Source organism: Lichenostomus cassidix, chromosome 1Aa (assembly GCF_008360975.1).
Source record: "Lichenostomus cassidix isolate B80296 chromosome 1Aa, HeHo_3.0, whole genome shotgun sequence".
NCBI lineage: Eukaryota > Metazoa > Chordata > Aves > Passeriformes > Meliphagidae > Lichenostomus > Lichenostomus cassidix.
The window spans coordinates 45,196,863-45,217,977 of record NC_139480.1 but is presented as its reverse complement, the minus strand read 5'-3'; the positions used below and the strand labels follow the sequence as shown (position 1 = coordinate 45,217,977).

The following is a 21,115-nucleotide window of genomic DNA, read 5'->3' as shown; positions in this document are numbered from 1 at the left end:
TTGCAAAATTTCTCATTTTTATTGAATGCCTGCTCTGGCACATACAGAATTTTGAAAGAATGAAAAATTTTTTTAGTTCCTATCAGTAATTAATAAAATCTCTAGAGCACATATACATTCAGTACTCTGTATGTATGGGGGTTTTAGCAGAGGAATTAGTTCTTTCTTTAAATGAAAAATTAGGTGTACTAGAATTTAATTTCATTCTATTAAAAAACTCATTGATTCTACAGTAACAGGCAAATGTTAATATTTGTCATGTGTTAAAACATTCTAGAATGGATTTCACCAGATTGCAGTCTTTCAAAGGCAGCTGTAGCACAATCAAACCTCACACCTACAAATCCAGTAATTACCATAATTCCTACGTAACTTCAGAAACCTATACAATGATTACCAAAAAATATCATTAATCCAAAAGCAGATACAGTCTTCAGAGATCTAATTCACTCTTCAAGGATTTGCCCAGGTGATAATTTTCCATACTATATCCTGTATTTGATGAATTGGTACCAAATCCCAGTACAGACATGCAAACTCTTAAGTTACTCAGGGCATGGGATGTCTCTTGCTGGTTTCTGCATGGTATTTGCATGAAACTCACAGCAAGTCTCAGACACCAAGGGTGCTGCACTCCCAGGCTGCAGGGCAGTTTCTCCTCGGCACAGTCACCACAGGGATGTTTGCCCCGGTGCTCTGTGCCCTGGCACTAACACTGGTACAAGGGCATAACTCACAAATCAGCTGCCTCTGATCACCCTATGCTCTGTTCACAGCACTGCATGGCCTGGGAGGCACTAAACTCTCTCTGCTTGTGCACAAAGGGAAAATTTGAGAGGACTAACTCCACCATCCAGCACAGTCAGAGCAGCCCTGTCCAATGCAAGCGTCTATCGCCCAGCTTCAAGATGCAGTTTTCAGTAATTTAAGTAATTGTAATTCATCAAGGGACATCTGCAGCAGTCACTATACCTATCAGGGAGCAGACTTCCTACTGCAGCCATGTAGAATGGCCCATATGTCTTTTCACATTGAAAGTGACATTATTGAGCTGCAAACCCACGTAGTCACTTCATCAGTAAGCCCACAGTTGCTGTTAGCTGGTCCAAGACTCCTGAAATCCTTAGAGTATGCAGAGCCTAAGATCTTACCTCAGTCTTTGACTTTTTCCTTGACTGCTCTAAGTTCACAGAGGGACCAAAGTGTTTGTGTCTGTCAAGAAAATCTGCATGAAAAGTTTTCTTTGCTGGGAAACATAAGGATTACAGAGACCCAGCTCTGCTCTTCATTCAGCCAAGCCTTAAATCCTCTAATTTCTTTTTTTCTGCCTCACTGTATATAATTAATCAAGAAAAAAAAATGGCATTAAAAATATTTTATACAAAGCATTTAAAACATTTCCTAAAACATCCTCTAAGATCTCACAAATGAAACAGTTGCCAACAGCCTAAAGAAAGGATGGCTCTAGGGTCTCCCACTTCAGTCCCCCCACCTCCCTTCCAGGATCCAGACACCCTAAAGTCACCTGCTGTGAGCAGACCCTTATTTTGCAGCACCCACCAAATAAGCACAGCTGTGAGGAGGTGGTAAGTTCCTTTACACTGCTTGTGCTTTAGCACTTGAGCCAGAATGTGGACAATTGCTGTGGAGCAGCTGTTCTTGCCGGGCATCAGCTCCTGGGTCTGCTCTGCTGTTTGCAAGACAGAGGAAATGTAGCAGGAAGGCACAGATCAGTCATATTTACCAAAACTAAAAAGCATTTTTCTACCCACTGTGCCAGTTTTGACCTCACATCAATACACCACAGTCAGTGAAATCACATTTGAAGGCCTAATCAAGCATATGCATTATTATAATTCATCAATCAAATGCTAAAAGAGAAATCAAATTCTTTTGAAATCAAATTCTCCAAAGCCAATTGGAGTGGATGAAGAACAAAGTCAAGGTTGCAGCTGGTATATAGGTACATGTACCATCATGTGAAAACACAAGTGTATGCTCTCATTTGTAGACTAAACTGTAAAGAATGAAGTTCAAATTAAAAACATGTATGTTTCATTACTTTATGGAAACTTTCAAATATGATGGTGTATTTCCTACAAGACTGCTCAAGTTGCAGCAATTCTTACTTAGATATGAATGTGGACATAGTAAAAAGACTTTTATATTTTGGATTATTTCCTCTGCTGACTGATACATCTAAGGAAAGCATGGAGATATCTATGTTTTCAACAGAAAATAATTAAGTTCAGCAAACTTTCTTGTATCTCAGCTGATATTTGGGTTAATTTGATTCAGGAGGAGTGTTGCTGCAGTTGGTTGCCTGTAGTATCAACTATGTAGGAACCAGCATGACTACAAGAGGAGAGCAATCCAGATAATCTAAAGTGAACTCAGTGTACTGCAACATCATGTATTCACTAGATACAAACCTTATATGTATTTGGTCAAATTTCCTAGCAGAGCCCACAGCAAAGAGAATTTATCATTGAATAAATGATTTAACTCAATGTTCTAAAATATAAATAGGTTCCCTGGAATTACTGTGGAGTACTGTAAAAGTCAAAAAAGCAAAACATCAGACTTATCTGTAACACTTCAAATTAAAAAAGATTAAGTAGAAACTGTGTGGAATACCGATACTCTGTTCACATGATACAGAAATAGAGTAACTGCAATTGACCAGTGTTTATTATGAATCTTTTAAAAGTGTATATACTGTAGTATAATAAATTCTTATATGTTTTCTTGTGATCAAAGGTATGTTTAGATGTGCCAAGAACTATTTCTTGACTCAAAGTAGCATTCCCAATAGAAGGCAAAGGGGTAGATGTGAAAGCAAATGCAATTCAGTCACTAGAAACACCTTCAGTTAAAATGCTGGCCTGACCCACACAGAGATTTAAAACACCTAACATTGTGCATGGAAGAAATGCCACTAACCCCTCTGGCTGTCATCTATTGATTACGCAAATAAGTGTTGTCAGTAGCCATTACTAACAGAAATAATCTTCTATTTAAATGAGAAGTATCTTTCCCTTTATAAAACAGGTCATTTCTTACATCAGATTTTCATTTGTCTAAAAATAAAAATCTTCATTTTTTGGTTCATAAAACTGTCATGTTAAGATGAAAATCTTTAATCATTTTTTCTGTTTTTGCTAGCAAAACAGCTGCTTCGCCTTATTCTCTTTCTAATTTGCTAGTCTCAGTAAACACATACATATACATCTCTATTTAATAAATTTTCTCTTACTGATTTGGAACAAGTTTTAAAAAACCCCTAACCTGTAATTTAGGAACATTAAGTCTAATTTCAAGACTTAGCAATCCCTTGGGAGTGTTAATTCCCATTAAATTACTGCTTTTTCTCATGCAAGCACAGAATTATTAGTAATGAATAATTTAAAAGTTTTTAATTAAACACTTTTTCAAGCTCTAATATCTTTTTAATATTAGAACACTATTTCATCATTTATTTTCACCTTTTTTTGTTTAATATAAATATTCTATGATCTATAGTCATATGGTGTTGTAACTGCTCCTTTTACGTCTTCTGTCTTACAGCAAGGTGTCTCACTCTCTGAACTCAGATATTAATTTTGCAACTCTATATTCTATGTTTATATATTTTTCTATATTTAATTTCTCTTAATAAATTGAATCAATGGGCCTGTCTGGGAATTTTTTTTTGTGGGGGTTTTACCTTCTCAGATTCCCCAGCGAGTCACTAATGGTGTTCTTCACCTCTTCCTTTCCTGGGTTAAAAAATCTTTCTTTCAGTGAACCGAGCCCTTTGAAAGGCATTTTGTCTTGTTTCTTCAGTCAATCCCTTATGTTAACAAGCATTCACTTCTGCTGTCATATTTCCCAGTGTCAGAGTCGGGAGCCTCCACCAGTCCCCTCGGTGACCTCTGTAATAACAACCAGTTGCTCAAGAACGGAGTAGGTAAAAAAAAATAATTAAAAAAAATTCAGATCTTCCAAAGCCAGAAGGGAAAACTCTGGAGCAAAGCCCCTCAGAAGCACTCAGGGACTCGGCGTGGCACTTGGAGCAGCTCTGCCGTGCTCGGTCGGTACCTGTGCGGGGGCAGCTGCTCCGGGGGCTGCAGCTGGCGGGCTGGAGATGCTGCCGAGGCCACTGTCCCTGGGCAGGACGTGCTGCCTGCTCCACAGGCGAACCTCAGGCTGCCTCACTGGGGCTCATCCTCAGTGCATCTCTCCCTCCCTCCTTCCCTCGCTCCCTCCCCTGCCTCTTTCTCACTGAGATCCTGTGCAAGGTGGTGCTATAGTAACAGACACAATACCTGTCCTCGAGCCACTCCAGTTCACTAATAAGACCTCATCTATGGCAAGGGCCAGGAGTTTATTAAATATTTATGAGTCCTTTCTGCAGGGACGGAATTATTGCAAGCTACACTTCCCATTCACTGTGTACCCCCTACCCCAATGCACTTGCTGGTTTGAACCCAAAGCTGCCTTCCTGTCTGGTCATTTATTACTGATGTTGCTGGGCCCTTGGGCAGACTGACACAGAGGTGCATTGGTGTGATGCTGTTTGAATAAGCAATGAAAGACCAGCCACAAATTAAATCCATTTCATTTTTGAAACACAAAATGTCTCAAAGAGGTGAACCAGTCCTACTCAATGTGACTCCGTGATGACAACACACCTTTCCTAGCATGGCAGAAAGTACACAATGAAAACTCTTGTGGGAATGCAGCCCAACACTCCACTCATCATGCCTGCATGTTGGCTGGAATCAGATGAAGAATTTCTGCTTTTGGCAAGGCCTCAGATATTGGATTTGGGTTATGGACAACAAGTGAAAGTTGTGCGAAGTTATGAAAAAACAAAAAAAGGGAAAAAAATCAAACCAAAAACCCAAACCATTTCATATACTCCCTCCCCCTATCAGCCCTTCCCTTTAGATGAGGGGGAAGGCAGAAAGCTTGTCAATTGCTAGAAAAATTGAGAGCTTTGTGTTTGCACATTACCTTACTCATACGACAGATAAATTATCAACCTGTTGGTGCCTCATCAGGCCACCACCAGGATAAGATTTATTACCCCTGGAAGTCCCCAGCTGAGAGCTGCCATGTGGAGGGAGGGCAGCAGCCCACCCAGCAATCACAGCTCCACTGTGTCCCTGAGCCACACCACACACAGGCACTGGCACTGCAAGGTGTTCCAAGGCATACAACATCCAGACTCTGACCAGCACTGGGCCTGAGGGGCTCATCACCATAGGTGACACAGATTAAAAAGTGTGCAGTTGGCAGTGGTGGCACATGCTAAGCCCTGGATCCTTAGATCCAGGGGTTTCATTCAATGTTCTATTGCTCTCTCTTAGTGCAAAGGAGAAATCCCCACCAGATATAGTCAAGAGGCAAAAACCATGCTAAAGTTTACTGGAAAAATTATCAAAATCAAACGCTCACAAATCAACCATCTTTTGCAAAGGAGGAAATACAACATAGAATTCAACATTAAACCACTTATCATAGCAGTACTCAGTGTTAATTTTGCATTTACCTAGCATCAACTTAGCCCAAGTGAGAAAAACTTTGAAACTGACAAAATGCTGTTACCAAAAAGTTCCAGGCAAAGAGAAGTAGGTAAAAAAAGAGAGGCAGAGAGGAAGACAGAAGGAGAGAAGATATCTAGAAAAACACACATAAAGCTCCCTACCACCTCCTAGGATTGTAGTGGGGGCAGAACAGAACTCCATGCAGGGTTCTAGGCTGTGACCATGTGCTGACCTTGTGCTCTGCCCTTGAAGCCCCATGGCCTTCATGTGCTGCCCCTCAGCTGGGACTGCTGGTGGCTTGGCCAGTCAGGGCCCTGGTGAGCACCTTGGTCACCCTCAGAGTCCAGGAGTGACAGCTCAGCCAGGACCTGGGGCAGCTCTGGGGCACAGCAGGTGCTAAAGGCCTCACCTTCAGCAAAGCCCAGCCAGCCCCTCCCAGCAGAGCCAGGCACTGCTGTTCCAAGATGTTCTGAGACAGGCAACCTCCAGTCTCTGACAGCAGCCTGCCGTGTTGATGCCCTTGCAATGGCTCATCTAGTGCCAGTGTCCCCGCAGCTGTAGGCTCCACAGCTCTCTGAAGCCCAAGCCCAGCCCACAGGGCAGCTCGGCTGGGGCTGAGGTGCTCAACCCTGTGGGGGGCCCAGATCAGAAAGGTGTGGGGAGCAGCAAGGTTGGGACCTTGCTCTGTTCACCTTGGGAGGCTCTTTCCAGCACCAGCATTCCTGGAGCTTGAGGCTCTTTAGATCTCTCAACCCTAATCCTAGATGTAACCCTAGCCCTAGCCCTAGCGCCAAACCCAACACCATGGCTTTTCCAGCTCAGAAAGGTGTAGGAGCAGCAATGTTGGGGCCCTGCTGCAATGGCCTCAGCAGGCCTTTTCCAGCCCAAATGTTCCCAGAACCTGGAGCTCTTTGTCTCTCTCAAGCCTAACCTTAGGCCCTAACCACAGCTCGGCACTGGGCTCTGGCTCTGGTCCCTTCCTCCTGCCCTACACTGGCCTTATCCTTTCAAGGGCCACACTCTTCCCCTAACTTCTTTTCAGAGCTTGGTCTAGCCAGACTACAAGAGAGAGAGGAGAAAAACAGAAAGCAATTCCTCCATAAAATGAGCCAGATCCAAGCTCTTTTCCCTTACAAACTCTTCATTTGCATGTTTGAACTGAGTGAGTAGGTTTCTGTGGGATATAAATCTGGGCCAAAGCTGTGAAAAGACTATCCATCCACCCCTCCATTCCTCTCCTGGCTTCTTGCATGGACCCCCAGTCTCTGGGTTTTAGAAGTCTTCATAATACAACTCCAAACATTTGGATGGTCCCAGATCCACTTTGAGGAAGGCGATGCTGGAAAATACACTTCCTCAGGGTTATGTGAGGCAGGCAAGCAGCTTTCTCTAAAATCTTTTATTCCTAGTATGAGCCAGGAGGGGAGAAGAGAGGGAGAGGGAGCATACTTAAGAGCTGAGAGTTTGCTGCAGTCTCTTTTGTTGCAGCACTGGTTACAGTTTCTTTCTCCTCTCTGAATAATTCATATGATGTAGAGAAGTGCTGGCTCGGCACAGTCAACACATTTTTCTTTGCAGACAGTCCTCCTTTAGTGAGCATTAAAAACATGGGGACCTCCAGCTCCCATCACCATCTACCCATATGCCTCTAGCAAGGTTTCTCTGGGTCTATTTCTGTCTAGCTGGGTTGAACAGCAACTGCTCTCCCTGCCAAGTCAAGGACTGACCTGTGACTCTCCCTGCAGCATGTTCCACGGCCCTGGAACCAGCGGCACCTCCTCTCCCTCCTCCTCCTCCTTACACTGCTCAGGCTTGCATCTGGCCATCTCCAAACTGAGCAAAAGGAAGAAATTCCTCCTGGTTTCTCACTCCAGACCCCTGGTTTACCACTGGCGCATGCAGACAGGCAAAGCAGGAAGGTCTCCATGATGGAAAGGCCCAACTCAATCACATTTCTGCATGGAAGCAGCCTCTCCAATACTCACTAGGCCCACAGAAAATGAATCCTAGCAGGCCAACTGCCAGACACCAGAGGTATGTGTGGGTTTAGGAATATATACATGTGAAACTACATAAAGAAATCATCTTCCATTTAAACAAACACATACTTGCTGGCATTTGAGATAGTTTCCTGAATGCTCTTGCGGCAGCTGAGCACCTGAAACCACAGAAGAACCCGGTTCCAAACTGGAAATGGTGCAAACTCCAGTGCAAGCAATTCACTTGGAAGACTGGAATTCAGGTTGGAAAATGGTGTTCAAAACCCATACCTCCCAGCAACTGTGAAAAGAAGGTTTTATCTTGCCACTCTTTTTGGGCTTCTGGTTCTGGTTCGGATAAAGAGAGCACAGAGCAGACACAAGAAAGGAGTTATGCTTAAAATGTAGTGCTTTATCACTTACCCACACATTCTTTAGTTGCATTTAGCATGGATGTCTGAAGTCTGTCCTTCATGCATTTGGGACTGATTCAAATGGCTCCCTCAGAGATATATCCTGGCTGGCCCCTGGCAAGGTATATTCCCCTCTTGGGTGTAGGGGTCTCTCATTAGCCATACCACCTGCCTCACCATTAACAGAATTACACATTTCTCACAGAAAGTTTCCTCTCTCCCTCCTCTTTTCTCTTTGCAATCCTTCACTGCCTGCACTTCAGCAGTGCTGCAGCAGTAGCCCCTTTTGAAATTCCCTGACCCTTTCTCTAAGTTCAAGACACAGCATTTGCCTGCACTTGCAAGGAAATATTTACCAAAATTAAAACTATATGGCTCACATAACTTGCAGATACTACTAAAACTACAGACTCCTATGCTCAAAGAGCACTGGCAAGTGTATTAAAACCATATTTTATACCAAATACACACCTAAATCAGCATGCAGACAGCCACTGCTCATATACCGTCATTATCTCTGGTGTTCAAGGGTAAAGTGAGTTGCAAGAAAACTTGAAACTGGTCAAGTGCACATACAGGAGATGTGCTTTCCTAACAAAAGCTGTGCTTTGTGGACTCAAGGCTTGATTCAGAGTTGCAGCAACCCCTTAAGAAAACCAAGCATGCCAATACCAGAACTAGCAATAAACATAACTTATGTGGAAGAGTAGTTTCTACAGGTATATGTAAATGTACACCTAGGGGCTATCTAATTTGTTAGTTACTTTTTTTGTAAAAGCCTCAAAAAAACATCTTTATGCTACTCCTACAGATGATTCCTCAACAGAATGGATGGGGCAAAGCTTTTGCCACATTTAAAAGAGATTTTTGCCACTGGTTTCCGTGCAGACCTGATAGCATACATAGTTCTCGTGCTGATTGTCTTGCAAGTAGCCACTTCTCCCAATGCTTGTAAAATATAAAATTTTGAACACTTTACAAATATTTAATTATCACAGTAATTGACACCCTGACACTAACATCCTGCAAAAGTAAATTTCACCTTTTGGTGTCTCTGTGGAATTTACATAAAGATGCTTCATTTTGTACTGAGTGATAAACCTCAACAATAACCAAAAACTGCTGGGGTCCTCCAGTGGAAATGCACAATAATAACTTTGTCAATTTTTAATCAGTTTCTTTTCAGTTCAAAGCCATGTGATGACATCCCTGGTGCTTGTGAGATGATTTTTGAATCACACTTTGCTCTTGTTATTTTGAGCAACCTTCTTTTGTTAAAGCAAAATGACTTTGCCTTTTTAGCTCTTACCAAGATTTCAAAGGCTAGAAAATCCTGAGTGACCTCTCTTACTAACTGAAGATTTCTTAAAATTGAATTTAATTAAAACATTTTACTTTTTCAAAACTAAGTCTCATTGAAAGTTTTAAATGCCTCCATTTCTTCTAAATGGAGCAAAGTAATGAAGCAGAAATAATGAAAATTGGTTTCATTGGCATGAAGACCTTATGGCTGGCAGACTATAATGTTAACAGCACTGTGAGTTTGACAATTTTTTGCCTATGAACAAGGCCTTGGTAAAAGTTGCCTGGTAGATTTCATTGAATCCTGAAATCATTCTTTCAGGAAAAGACTTTCAAGATCATCAAGTCCATTTGCTAACCCAACACTGCCAAGTCCACCACTAAACCAAGTGGTTAGGTGGTACCTAATATGTCTACTGAGATGACAGGCATATTTTATTGTGAGGCATGAAATTTTGGGCTGAAGCCAATTTTACCTTTGTATTTGTATAGTGTCTGGTGTACTGGAGACCCTGTTTCTATTTGCACCTGTAAAAGTCCTTGTAAAATTACATAAAAAGAGGTTACTGTAGGAATTCAGCCTTCAAGATCTACAGCATCTGATGTCAAAGATATAAGAGGTGACCTGGGATCCCATGTTATACAAGGGTTTAGAGTAAGCAGTCAATCTGGTCCTTCAGGTTTTGAAACATATAGCTTTACATCTACAATATTCTGCCATAAATTAAGATAGATTCAAAGACTTCAGAATCCTGATTTCTATTTTACCATGTATGAGAACTGAGTACTCTCCTGCTGGGTTAAAATGCTTTGAGTTGAGTCAGCCCAAATAAAATTTTCAGATGTTATGTTTGTTTCTCTGATAACTACAGCAAAACCAGCACTAATTCCAAATGTTTAAAAGAATTTGTCTTAAGTTTCTAGTTTCTGCTTCCTGATCAGATCACTGGTAGGAAAGACATTTGAAGACAGTTCGACACAAAATAAAAATAGTGACTCCTGGGATGCTAATAACATATAAAACAATAATGGGGATAAGAATTCCTGTTTATAATTTTCCATACTGAAAACTGCCAATTAAGTACTCATTTCTTACCTTACACTGTAAGAGGGCTTCTAAAGCATTTCTATGTGGAAAGTTCCTACATGAAGTATACCTGTTTCTCCACAAAAAGAAAAAAGGACTGAGTTTCTACACCATTGCACTAATACATGACGATTTCTGTGCATACAGGAATAGAATTTGTTAATTAAAATAGGTCATTTTTTACTTTCACAAAGCTGTATAAGGAAAGTCTTGTAGCCAGACAAGAACAGTATAAAAATGTTTGAAATTTATTTGGAAGTTCCTTGGGTTATAGTGACACCTTATGGCAGTTTTATTATATCTTACAGATCATTTTGAAATTAACATCTCATGACCTTTTACAGCCTGTCACTATCAGCAAGGAACTGCTTTGATGTTTTTAGAAATCCTTTTGTTACAAATTACTCAAAAGATCATTCCACCTCTTCAAATTTTGGTTTTCTCTCTTTCTCTTACTAGAAAAATCCATTTTAAAGGACAGTAGTTCTAGGTATTGTCTTGTCTCCCTGATTAACAGGTAATCTATGCCCGGCAGTACAGGTATAGCACAGTATTCATAACCACCTGTGGTGATACCCAATTTGTGAATAATCTCTTACTTGATTGATTCACCAAATTATAGCATGTAGCTCATTGTGTTCCTCTGATCCTAGACCTGAACTCTTTAAAAGAAAACATGATAGAAACTAATGAAAAAATTCTTTCCTTTTAAATACTGTTGGAAACCAAAAGTGGAGACATGAAAATAAAACTCACTGCTACATGAAGATCAGAATTCATAAAATCTGCTTTCCTGGGGCTCTCCCTTACATGAATTTTCTAGATTCTAACCAGAGCTATCTCCACCCACAGCCCTTCCCTCACTTGAAATGCAAAGTTGGTCCCTCTAGTGAGGCAAGAGTTATCATAAAATTTACATTAATTCTTTATCTTTGGTATTATAACAACACTTTCATCACACAAGGGTTGAAAGCAGGCAACAGGTTTGAAGTTGGAAAGGGCTGCAAAGGAATGAGGGAGAAGGATGACTGAGCAGTCATATTAATCTTAAAAACAGAGCTGAAAATCTATATATGCTCTAGTTGACTTGAAGGGGGAGTTGCATTTATGTTGAACTGCTGTTAGGGCTTAGTTATGTTGGAATAAAATATGCTCCAGAATTCCTTTCATCTAATCTTTTCTTGTTTAAAAATTATGCCATAGAGACAGCTTGAAATAGTAAATATACATCTAATTTTCTTTGAGCAAGATATTTGTTTAAAAATAATATTTTAACTTCTAATGGACATCAGTGACTAAACATGTTAAATGTCTTACAATCTATAAATCAAAAAATTAAAACCAACATGCTTTTGCTAGACTTTTAAAGATATTCCCATTGCTAAGATAGCTGAAATCACTGACTAAACACCTAGCATCATCTGCAGCTCTTTGAAAGAATGGAAAGGAAATCAGTTCTATCAGAGCCTCATGTTAGGTTCTCTTCAGCAGCCCCTCATGGCATAGCAACAAACTCCAGCTGAAAAGCAACAAGCACAAAATTCAGGCTGTCACTGTCATAAATTCAGCATTCCCTTACCAAGTATCACCAGAAATTGTCAGAAGTCTCAGGTTTTTTTGCCCTTCTACTGTTTTTCACAGCCATACACTGCTTGGGAGCATTGATGCAGGAAAAAAATCAAAGAGAAAGTAGATGCAAGAAATGGCTGCACCAGACAGGGCCTGGAAAAGTAGCAGGCACATGATCCAAAGGAAAATTATGACAAAGGAAGTGCTGTACATGGGATTGAGCTGAGTTAAATTGGAAATTTTGTGTGAAGAGATATACATAATTTAAGACACACTTATTTAATCTCTGCAATATGCAGGAAATCACAGTTTTTTACTATCTACATCATGAATAGAATAAGGAAATACTTCCTACCCAGCAGCCAGTTAATGATCTGGTTAGCTTAAGAAATATTTATAATGTTTGCTAAATCAAAGAATTTCAGCGGTATGGTTCTGGTTTGCAAAATGTGTCTGAGGATATTGCAAGAGATATTTTCTATTTCACTGCAAATCTTTTACTTGTAATGGTTGTAAACAAGTAAGAATCAAATAATTAATTCTTTAGGCAACATAAAGCCAATACGGACAATCTAAATGCAAAAAGAAATGCAACTACTTCTACAGTTTCCCGCTTGCCAGATAACAAAAAAGAACAAATAAACAATAATTTAATCCTGCACAGAATAATGAAGAAAGTATGTTGGTACTTTATACTGAAATCACTTCGATAGGTATTAAATGTAATTTCTGCTATCAAGTCAGAAAATCACATAAAAACTATTTCTGATGCTAGTTTTATAGAACAGATCAACACTTTGAGCACAGCTTGCATCAAAATTATATTTAGTGCTACAAATAATTTAAGTTTTGGGTTTTTTTCCTATTTTGTAGCTGAGTAAAGCCAGGGATTGTAGCATTAGGCTATTTGGAGAAGGGCTACATTTAAAGTTCCTGCTTAACAACGAAAGTATGAAAATTAGAATTCTAGTGTAATTTTATTTTCTCCTGATTCTCCAGCTTTCATTGCTCCATCTAGCAATGATTGTAGCATTTCTCAATGCTGCAATCATTGTAGGCCACAATCACTGTAAGACATGATTATTTTTAGAAATTTTTTAGAAAAAAAAATAATAAAAATATCTATCTGGTGCCAAGTTAGGATATATTCTTCAAATTAAATTTACTGTTGTAATTACAGATGCATCTGATTGTTACCATTTTTCTTAAAGTATTTGAAGTCACTGCTGTGACATTGGCTAAAGCAGTTCTTCACAGCTTGGTGCCATAGGTGTTTATTTCATCAGCATGGCAAGGGCAGGAATTGCAATTCTAGGCTTTTTAGTTCTCTGCTCTAATACTTGATTTTTCTGTTCAGAAAATAAGCAGTTATTATTTTTGTGGTGTTTGGGTCTAAAGTCACCTGCTGAAAAGCAAACTCTCCAAAGTTTTGATTTTGTTTGCTCTTAAAAGTATTAGGTTGCATCAAGGAGACATGAACAAATGCTGCCAGTGTCATAACTTCTCCTCCCAAACCTCTTGGTTCTCAGTAAAGAATAGCAATTTTTTCATTGATGTAGTTACAAATGGAGGTTCTTCTTTGATTATCCTTGGCTAATTATTGCAGGATAGTGTCAAGCCTTGTCTTTTGAATGTTGTGCAAAAGGTGAAGCATTTTTAGAAATTCCACGAAGAAAGGCCAAGTAATAATTAAGGCACAAGCAAAACGATGGATGAAGAAAAAACCTTTAGAAAATTGGTATGTAAATATAGGTAGGTCATTAAACTTCTACCTTTTCTAAGTTTCCAATCATTCTACATTCACAAGTGCCTTAATTTTCAGGAAGAAACTGCAACAGAACCGTAATAGTACAATTCATAGGCAGGTGTCCTACAGAGGAATAAAAGATTTTTTTTTTAAGTCTAGAGTTTAAATTTTATGTCTAGAATTTTATGTCTGGAATACTTAGTAAATTATTTTAAAGCTTTTAAAACTGAATAACTAGTATTTATTTAGCTGCTCTTGGATTTGTGCATGGATAGGAGTATAAACTGAATTCCTGCTTTTGTCAGTTTGGCACAGGAAATCAGAATCCATACTGTTACTCTATGAGCCATTTTCCAGTCTACTAAGCAACTGCGGTGGTCACCAGCTGGTCACACAGCTCTACAAACACTGATATAAAAAAGATTAACCTGAAGTTCTGGTGTACAACAAATCTAAAGGTAGGACTAGAGATATTTAAGAGATGAACCACAGACAATTAGCTGCCAATATCAAAGGATTCCAGGCAAAAAAACCCCAACTGCAAAGATCTCCAGCTTTCCCTGTTTGAAGATTTAGGCTATCTAAATTCATGAAAGAGTTTATGAAAATGTCAACTTTATGCCACAACAAACCAACCCAGAATTGGATTTCAGCACTTGAAACCTTGCTTAAGAAACAGGTAGGAGTTATATATCCTACCAATATCCAGAAATGGAGAGACAAAGAGAACATTACCAAGGTGAAGGACATTCCAGTCAGATTAGAACTGTGATTTGTTGAGCAGATGAAGGCAGGCATTTCCTCAGCAGGGTGCTGGCATATGACAAGACTGTGCCTCATGATGGATACAGCTGTGGAAGGAATGGGGCTGCTGTCATCCTCAGCAAGTGAAAACAAAGAGAGAACTGAAGCCACCTGATGCTACCTTTCTATTTTCACCTAATCTATCTTTTTGTTCTTTTACTCTCTTCTCCCACACCATCTCTGGCCAACAAGGATGCTTCTAAGCAGATGTCAGAGGTCACACGTCTCATACTTGATCAATTTATACATACAAAATAGCTGAGAACTACATTCCTTCAGAGTGCTGGCAAACTAACCTGACAAAGCAGTCTATGTTGAAACTCAGGTTTAGAGAAAGGGCTGGTTTCTGGGTCAATGAGCTGTGAAAATGCAAACTGAGATCACTATATGTCATCAGAATCCCAGCTGTGAGCTTAGAAGAAGTAAATGCTAAATTTAGAGGCATCTAGTGTGGCAGTTTTTCCCCAGAACTTTTATGCATTTCATGAAGGCAACATAAGATGATATTTTACAAATGTCTGGACAGCAATGTCTAAGAAATTAACTCAAAAGTATGTGGAATAAAATGTATTTCCAACAAAACATAAAAGGAAAAAGTATTCTACAGAAGTTACTATTAGTCAATTTAATGAAAATTTTCAATAAAAATATCTTCCAACATGAAAATATGAAAAGTTATTTCCATAGGCAACCTAATTCAGAGTACAAAGTGATGTGAATTTCTTGAAAGTGTCACTGTACCTTTTACATAGCTTTAAAGTAACTGATCTAAAAGTTGATACAAGAATAATTTTGATTTTGAAGAGCTGTCCAATAAACCAGATATACACTAATGCCATGCTATGACAGTTCTATTTATGAATCACAGCTGACACAATAATATCACTTTATAAATCTCATGAGAATTTTAATGTTTTACAATCAGAACATAAAACTGCCACTAGTACAGAGACTGTACAATTAGACAAATAAACAAGTATTAAGTATTTTGCACAAGGCCTGAGTTCACTATAACACATTTTAATTTACAGCTTCATCTCAGAAATCTGTACAGCAGTTACACCTGTTTCAGAGAATTTAAAGACAATACAACTTCGGGGATTATTTGTTATGTTGATACAAGGGTGATGCCTGAAAAGCAAGAGGGTTTGGTGTATGAATCCAAGGTTTTACTGCCTTGTTAATTCCCTTGCAAAGCAGTCAACCCTAATGGAAAGTAAGGTACAAGACAGAACCTCATTTGAAAATCTGCTACCTCATCTGAAATTCTCCAGATAGGTTTCCTCACAGCTATTTCAAAGGAAAAGTTCACAAGGAATATATAAAATGCAGCATATCTCTTAACAACAAAAAGAAAGGGTTACATATACAACAGGGTATTTTTTTTCTGTACTCCCATTCCCAGTGCTTCTTTCATTGGAAATGGCACAAATCAGCAATATCCCACCCCCAATAAAAAAACCCTAATCAATAAGCAAAGGTCACTCTAAAGTCCAAAAACTTCATTGTAATGCAAGATCCAGTGTTCACAAACTTATAAAACTTTCCTTTTCTGCTCAAGTCACACACATGTAGGCAGACTAAGCATGTATATTTATAATAGATGACACAAGTATCATATAACTCTTAGACAGTATGGAAGCTTTATGGAATTTGATTCAAATCTAACTTCTCACCTAGTCTTTGTTTTTTGGTGCAGTTGAACTGAAAAATCAAAAAATCCTATAATCTATAATATAATCACACATATCTACAGACACAGATAACATTACAACAGGGCTTATAATGCAAAAGTCAACATACATTTTTCTTACTTTAAAAGGCCATCAGGGTATTTGTTAAGGTTCCACATACATGTGAAACAGTTGTTGCTAAAAAGACAAAACTTAACAGAAAAGGAAAGTTTTAAAGAATAAGGCTTGAAATGTTGTCCACCTACACATCCAAAAATTCAGCCTTTTACTTGGGGTATTCAACACCTGTGTAAGGCCACAACTTCCCCACAACATTCCTTATTCACAGTGAGGAGACCATAGTATCTAATTTAAAACAAACTAGGGCATTCTACCCATGTTCCCAGAAAAATTTCTCTCCCCATCTTCCAAATAACTGGTGCACTCCCTTACCTTTCCAAAGACTCCTCTGGTACTGCTGCCCTCCTGCATCAGCAGGTTCCAAGGGCTATGCTGTGCCTTATTCACACCACTTGTGGGATGATTGGTTCCCTCCTCCAGGGACACCTGGGCCGTTTCATTGCCAGTTTCTCTCCTCTCAAGTGTCACAACCAGGGCTTTCTAAGCTAATCTGAAGCTGTTTTAAGATTCTCCATCAGCTCAAACAGAGGCTTTTCAAGCCTCTTTAATACATTCCTTCCCTCTAGCAGGATTAGTTTGCTTTCTAAGACTGAGTTTTGAGAGGATGCTTTGGAGACTTTCATACTTTAACTCAAATGGAACCAAGAGCTCTATAGAATATGGAAAACACTGCTGTCTTGGTGCAGTCATGTTCAATTAGCATACACCAGAGCAGCCTAAGTGCAACTGATGCATGTAAGACATGCAGCTATTTTCACATAGCTTCTCCTTTTGTAGTAAATATAATATAGATTAACCACTTAAAGAATAGGAACTTACTCCTGTCCCTTTATCTCCCCTTTAAAAATGAATGTAAACAAGGTGGGCTGGGCACTTCAGCCCAGACCCTGTTCCCATTTCCACAGTAGAGTGAAGATATGCTCACAGTGGGTGCACAGGATAGAGGCTGTGATGATATAACCTTACAGGTTTCCACATTTTTTACTTTAAATTAGGTTGAATACAAAGGGCAGAAATTTAGTGTAATTTACAGTCTTGCTTGAGGCAGTGTAAAGAACTTATTTTTTACCAGATTACTATTTCAATAACAGCATTTTTAATTTCTTAATCAGGCACCAATTTCAAACCTGTGTTCTCCATTTTGCTACACATGAGGACCATGCAGAACCTCTGCTTCAGGCCAAGCTAGATGTAACACTGCTTTCCATCCAAGTTCAGACACAGGAGGCTCCTGGAATACCCACATTTTGTAACATTGTCCCTTCCCCTTTCTCTGTCCCAAAACTCAACTTGGATGTGAAGCACAATTGCTGCTCTCTAACAATTCACTCTGGCCACAACACAAGTCTTCCAGCCTCTTGCAGGACCTCAGAATGATGACTTGTAAGTGGAGAGATCAATTGGACAAGGCTTCCTAAGGAAAATCTATTGTAGCAGGAGCCAAGTGGCACATGGCCATGGTGACTTACCTCTTCCAAGTTCTCTCTCCTTTAAGTTAAGAAATAATTAGAGAAGTTCACACACACTGAGTTTCCTGACACTCTAAGCAGGAAGCATCTCTGTGGAAGAGGGATTGGACTCGCTCATTTTAACTGTAGTTATCTTTTTTCTTTTTTTTTAAATAACTGGAAAATTTTGTTAGAGCTTTTAAAAGCATCCTTTCCCGTTTTCTTTGTTGTCCTACTGTGGTCATTTTTAAACTTGCAGCAAACAAGAGAAATCAAAATTATGTAATATAAATGAAAAAAAAAATCCTTTCTCTTGAGTCAGAAAGCCCTTATTTCATTGCCTTACCACTTCATAAAAGAGCTTCTTGTCATATGAACCTGTAGGATTTTTTTTTCTTCTTACAAAATAGATTATGTTCTCGCATAGCCCATGCCAAAAGCACATACTCCAAACTACACAGTTCAGGAGGTCTAGTATATGAAATCAGATTATTTTTTTCTGTTTCACTTAGCTTTCCCTGCAATAGGTTAAACTAAACTCAGTTCTGAAAAGCCCCCAGGCCAGAGAGATCAGTGACTGAAACTCCAGATCAGGACACTGACTTGTAAGACTGCCTTTGCCATAGATGCATTAATTTAATACATTGTAGAGTCCTATGAGATTATGTTTCTAATATAAACTTATTTTCCAAATAATTTAGAGGAATACAGATTCAAGTAATTCTTCCAAGTCTTGCCTTAATTTACCGAAACAAAACACAGCTTTCAAGAGTTGACATAAAAGAAGACATTAGTGTGATTGAGAGTATAGAATGCCAGCAACCGTAAATGAACTCAAATAGTTCAACAGCTCTAAATTTAAGTCCTGTACTTAAATTTACATGGATATTTTAACATAACCTACAATGCTTACCATGAATATTAACAGCACATAAACATCACAAGGTGTTAAGTATTGTTTTCTAGACCACAAATTCATTGGTCCCAGGTATTTCAAAATAACAGGACTAATGCAGCAGCTATAGTACATAAAGGATTCTTTAAGAAATATGCTTAATGCTATTACCGCTTAGAACTGTGGAAATATAACAAAATACAAGTCATATTTACAGCATAAGGCCCTTTGGTTCTTAAGCAGCAAACAAAAGTTTCTTCAGTGAAAGGCTTTGAAAAATAAAGCAAGTAGGCTTTCCATAAAAAAGGTAACTAGTTCTTTCCTTCTCAAAATAACCATTTATAGTCTTCAAAATATTAGGTAAGAAAGCTCTTGAAGTTCTTAGGGAAAAAAAGTTAAAACCCAACAGTAGTGTATAACAGAGCAGAGCTTCCATCATGGGCAAGCTGAACATACACCTTCTGGGAAGCAGAATAAACTACTATTTGGATTTCTGGAGACCTTTATTGAATTTAGAGTAATACAATAAAAAGGATCTGGAATAACTGTGTATTCATCATATACTCTAGAGTTTACAAATCCATATTTGAGAAATCACTTCATGTCAATCTATCCTTCATAAGGAGTTGATTTAAAACAAAATTAAAATGAAATAGTTCACTTGTCAAGGCAATTTATGGCAGTCTGCTTTTTCACACAACCCTGTGCAGCTTGTATAAGGTGATCCTTTTTCATCTTCTCAACTGAGCCAAAAATTATTAATTAATTCAAGATATTTCTGTGTAACTGTATAGTATGTGTTTAGTTACACAGTTGGGGCAGTCAACGTGAATTTTACATTTACATTCATTTTGAGAGGTTTCATAACTACAATTATTCTTTTTATACATCAGTTAGAAGTAGTATCATATTAGCCAAAACAATGGAATATATGGCAAATGTGATGAAATCACCACATGTATTTTTAAGTCCTGCTTAAGTGGTATGTTGCTCTTGCTATGGGGCTTGAAAGAAGGATCTGGGATTATAAAAGAGATTGTAAACCAGCATGACCTTTGTAGCAGTGTTCTTACTCTGTCCCAAACTTGTACAAAATTTTAGAACAACTTCTTATGCTCGATGAATCCTGTTAGAATTTACCACCACATTCATTACATTATCTTACATAAGAGAAGGAAGTCAAAATGTGCTCCCTTCTTAGTCTCGTCCACAGTTATTCATTAGAGTTCTCTCTGTATAATTTGGCTATCAAAACTTTTGGGCCAGCATATGAATTTTCTTTTTGCAAGCTGTCATAGGTCAAAATGACAGCTTGTGACAAATTCAGGCAACATGAACAATTCTCCAGGTTTGCATCCACTAGCATCATTATCCCCTAAGTACTTTTGCTGAACTCAAAAAACAAAATTTTGTAGGAAATTTCATAGGACTTGACTGAGTACACCTCTGAATAAGTCTGATACACTTCTTTTTCAGTTGAATATATGCATCCCACCTTCAGCACTCTCATGTTGGTAAAGAGACGGGCAATCTTTAGCATGTAAGATGACTTTGCACTTACACAATTCCACTGCAGTACCAGGTGAATGCAACATCAGCCTTTTTTCCTGTGCAAAAGTCTTTATTTTGTTGGGTTGCAAGTTTCCCCAAGTCACGTTTTTACTAATCAAAACAAGATGTTAATCAGCTTACCCATGATCCAAATTTCATCAATCTTTGAAAGAAGAAAACAAAACATTTTACCCAAAAAGATCTTTCAAGTCATTACTAGCTGAGCTGCTGTTTGCCATTGTGTTTGCTGGTTGTGAGAAGTTCTGAGGAGAAAAGAAAGGATTACCCTGTATACCAAAGCCCGGCTGTCCCATCATGTTCATCTGAGGTCCCAACACTGGATTGCTCGTGTTTGGGGACCCTGGTGGTGGTACAAACTGATTAACCCACTGGCTTGATTTCTGCTGAGCCAACTGTTTCATGCTAACTTTGGGTTTTTGAGGGCCAAAAAGATTATCTAAAGCAGACATATCTGGGGGTCTGTTTTGTTGTGTCAGAGGAGTGATTGCAGATGCAGCATTCATAGGACTGTAATTTGGCATGTTGGCAGGTGGTACAATGTTCATCTGGGTAGCTCCTGCTGCACTTGGACCACTGAAGAAATTCTGAGTGGCGAGACCTGCTCCCATACTGAACCCAGCAGTCTGAAAAGCCATAGTTGTATTGAGTCCGTTGGTCATATTTCTCTTTGTGCTGTCAATGGGTGATGAAAACCCCATTCCAACACCCATAGAAGGAACAGAGGAGAAGCTGTTTGAAGATGCAACTTGAGCTTGGTTGATAGGACGGCTAGTCAAAGATGACATATTATCTATCAAGGTATCCGTCAAGTCTTTTGTCTGCAAAACACGTAAAACGCAGTTAGATGTTTTTCCTGTACAGACTCTCTACCAGTAGTATTTTATCATTATCCCTGCAGACCTGGCATTAATTTTTCAGAAATTAGAATTCACTGCATGGAATAGGGCATGAAAT

At 38.9% G+C, this 21,115-nt stretch overlaps 2 protein-coding genes across 5 annotated transcripts in view; both read right to left on the bottom strand.

The window, feature by feature from the left end:
- SLC17A8 (solute carrier family 17 member 8) overlaps positions 1 to 6,145 on the bottom strand; it is a 28,492-nt gene extending 22,347 nt beyond the window's left edge. Inside the window, exons 1-2 of one of the 2 annotated variants that reach the window (XM_085047164.1) lie at positions 5,764 to 6,145; positions 3,707 to 3,914 (exon numbers count right to left, since the gene is read on the bottom strand). In XM_085047164.1, the coding sequence (XP_084903290.1) occupies positions 3,707 to 3,807 (101 nt within the window). In that variant the 5' untranslated portion in view covers positions 3,808 to 3,914; positions 5,764 to 6,145. Of the gene's footprint in view, positions 1 to 3,706; positions 3,915 to 5,763 lie in introns of those variants that run through there. The other variant, XR_014848633.1, reaches the window with a different exon arrangement.
- Positions 6,146 to 15,314: 9,169 nt separating this feature from the next.
- The window catches only part of SCYL2 (SCY1 like pseudokinase 2), a 35,837-nt gene continuing 30,036 nt past the window's right edge, over positions 15,315 to 21,115 (bottom strand). For all 3 annotated transcript variants that reach the window (XM_085047151.1, XM_085047137.1, XM_085047144.1), the window contains one exon: positions 15,315 to 20,979. In XM_085047151.1, the coding sequence (XP_084903277.1) occupies positions 20,329 to 20,979 (651 nt within the window). In that variant the 3' untranslated portion in view covers positions 15,315 to 20,328. The remainder of the gene's footprint in view (positions 20,980 to 21,115) is intronic.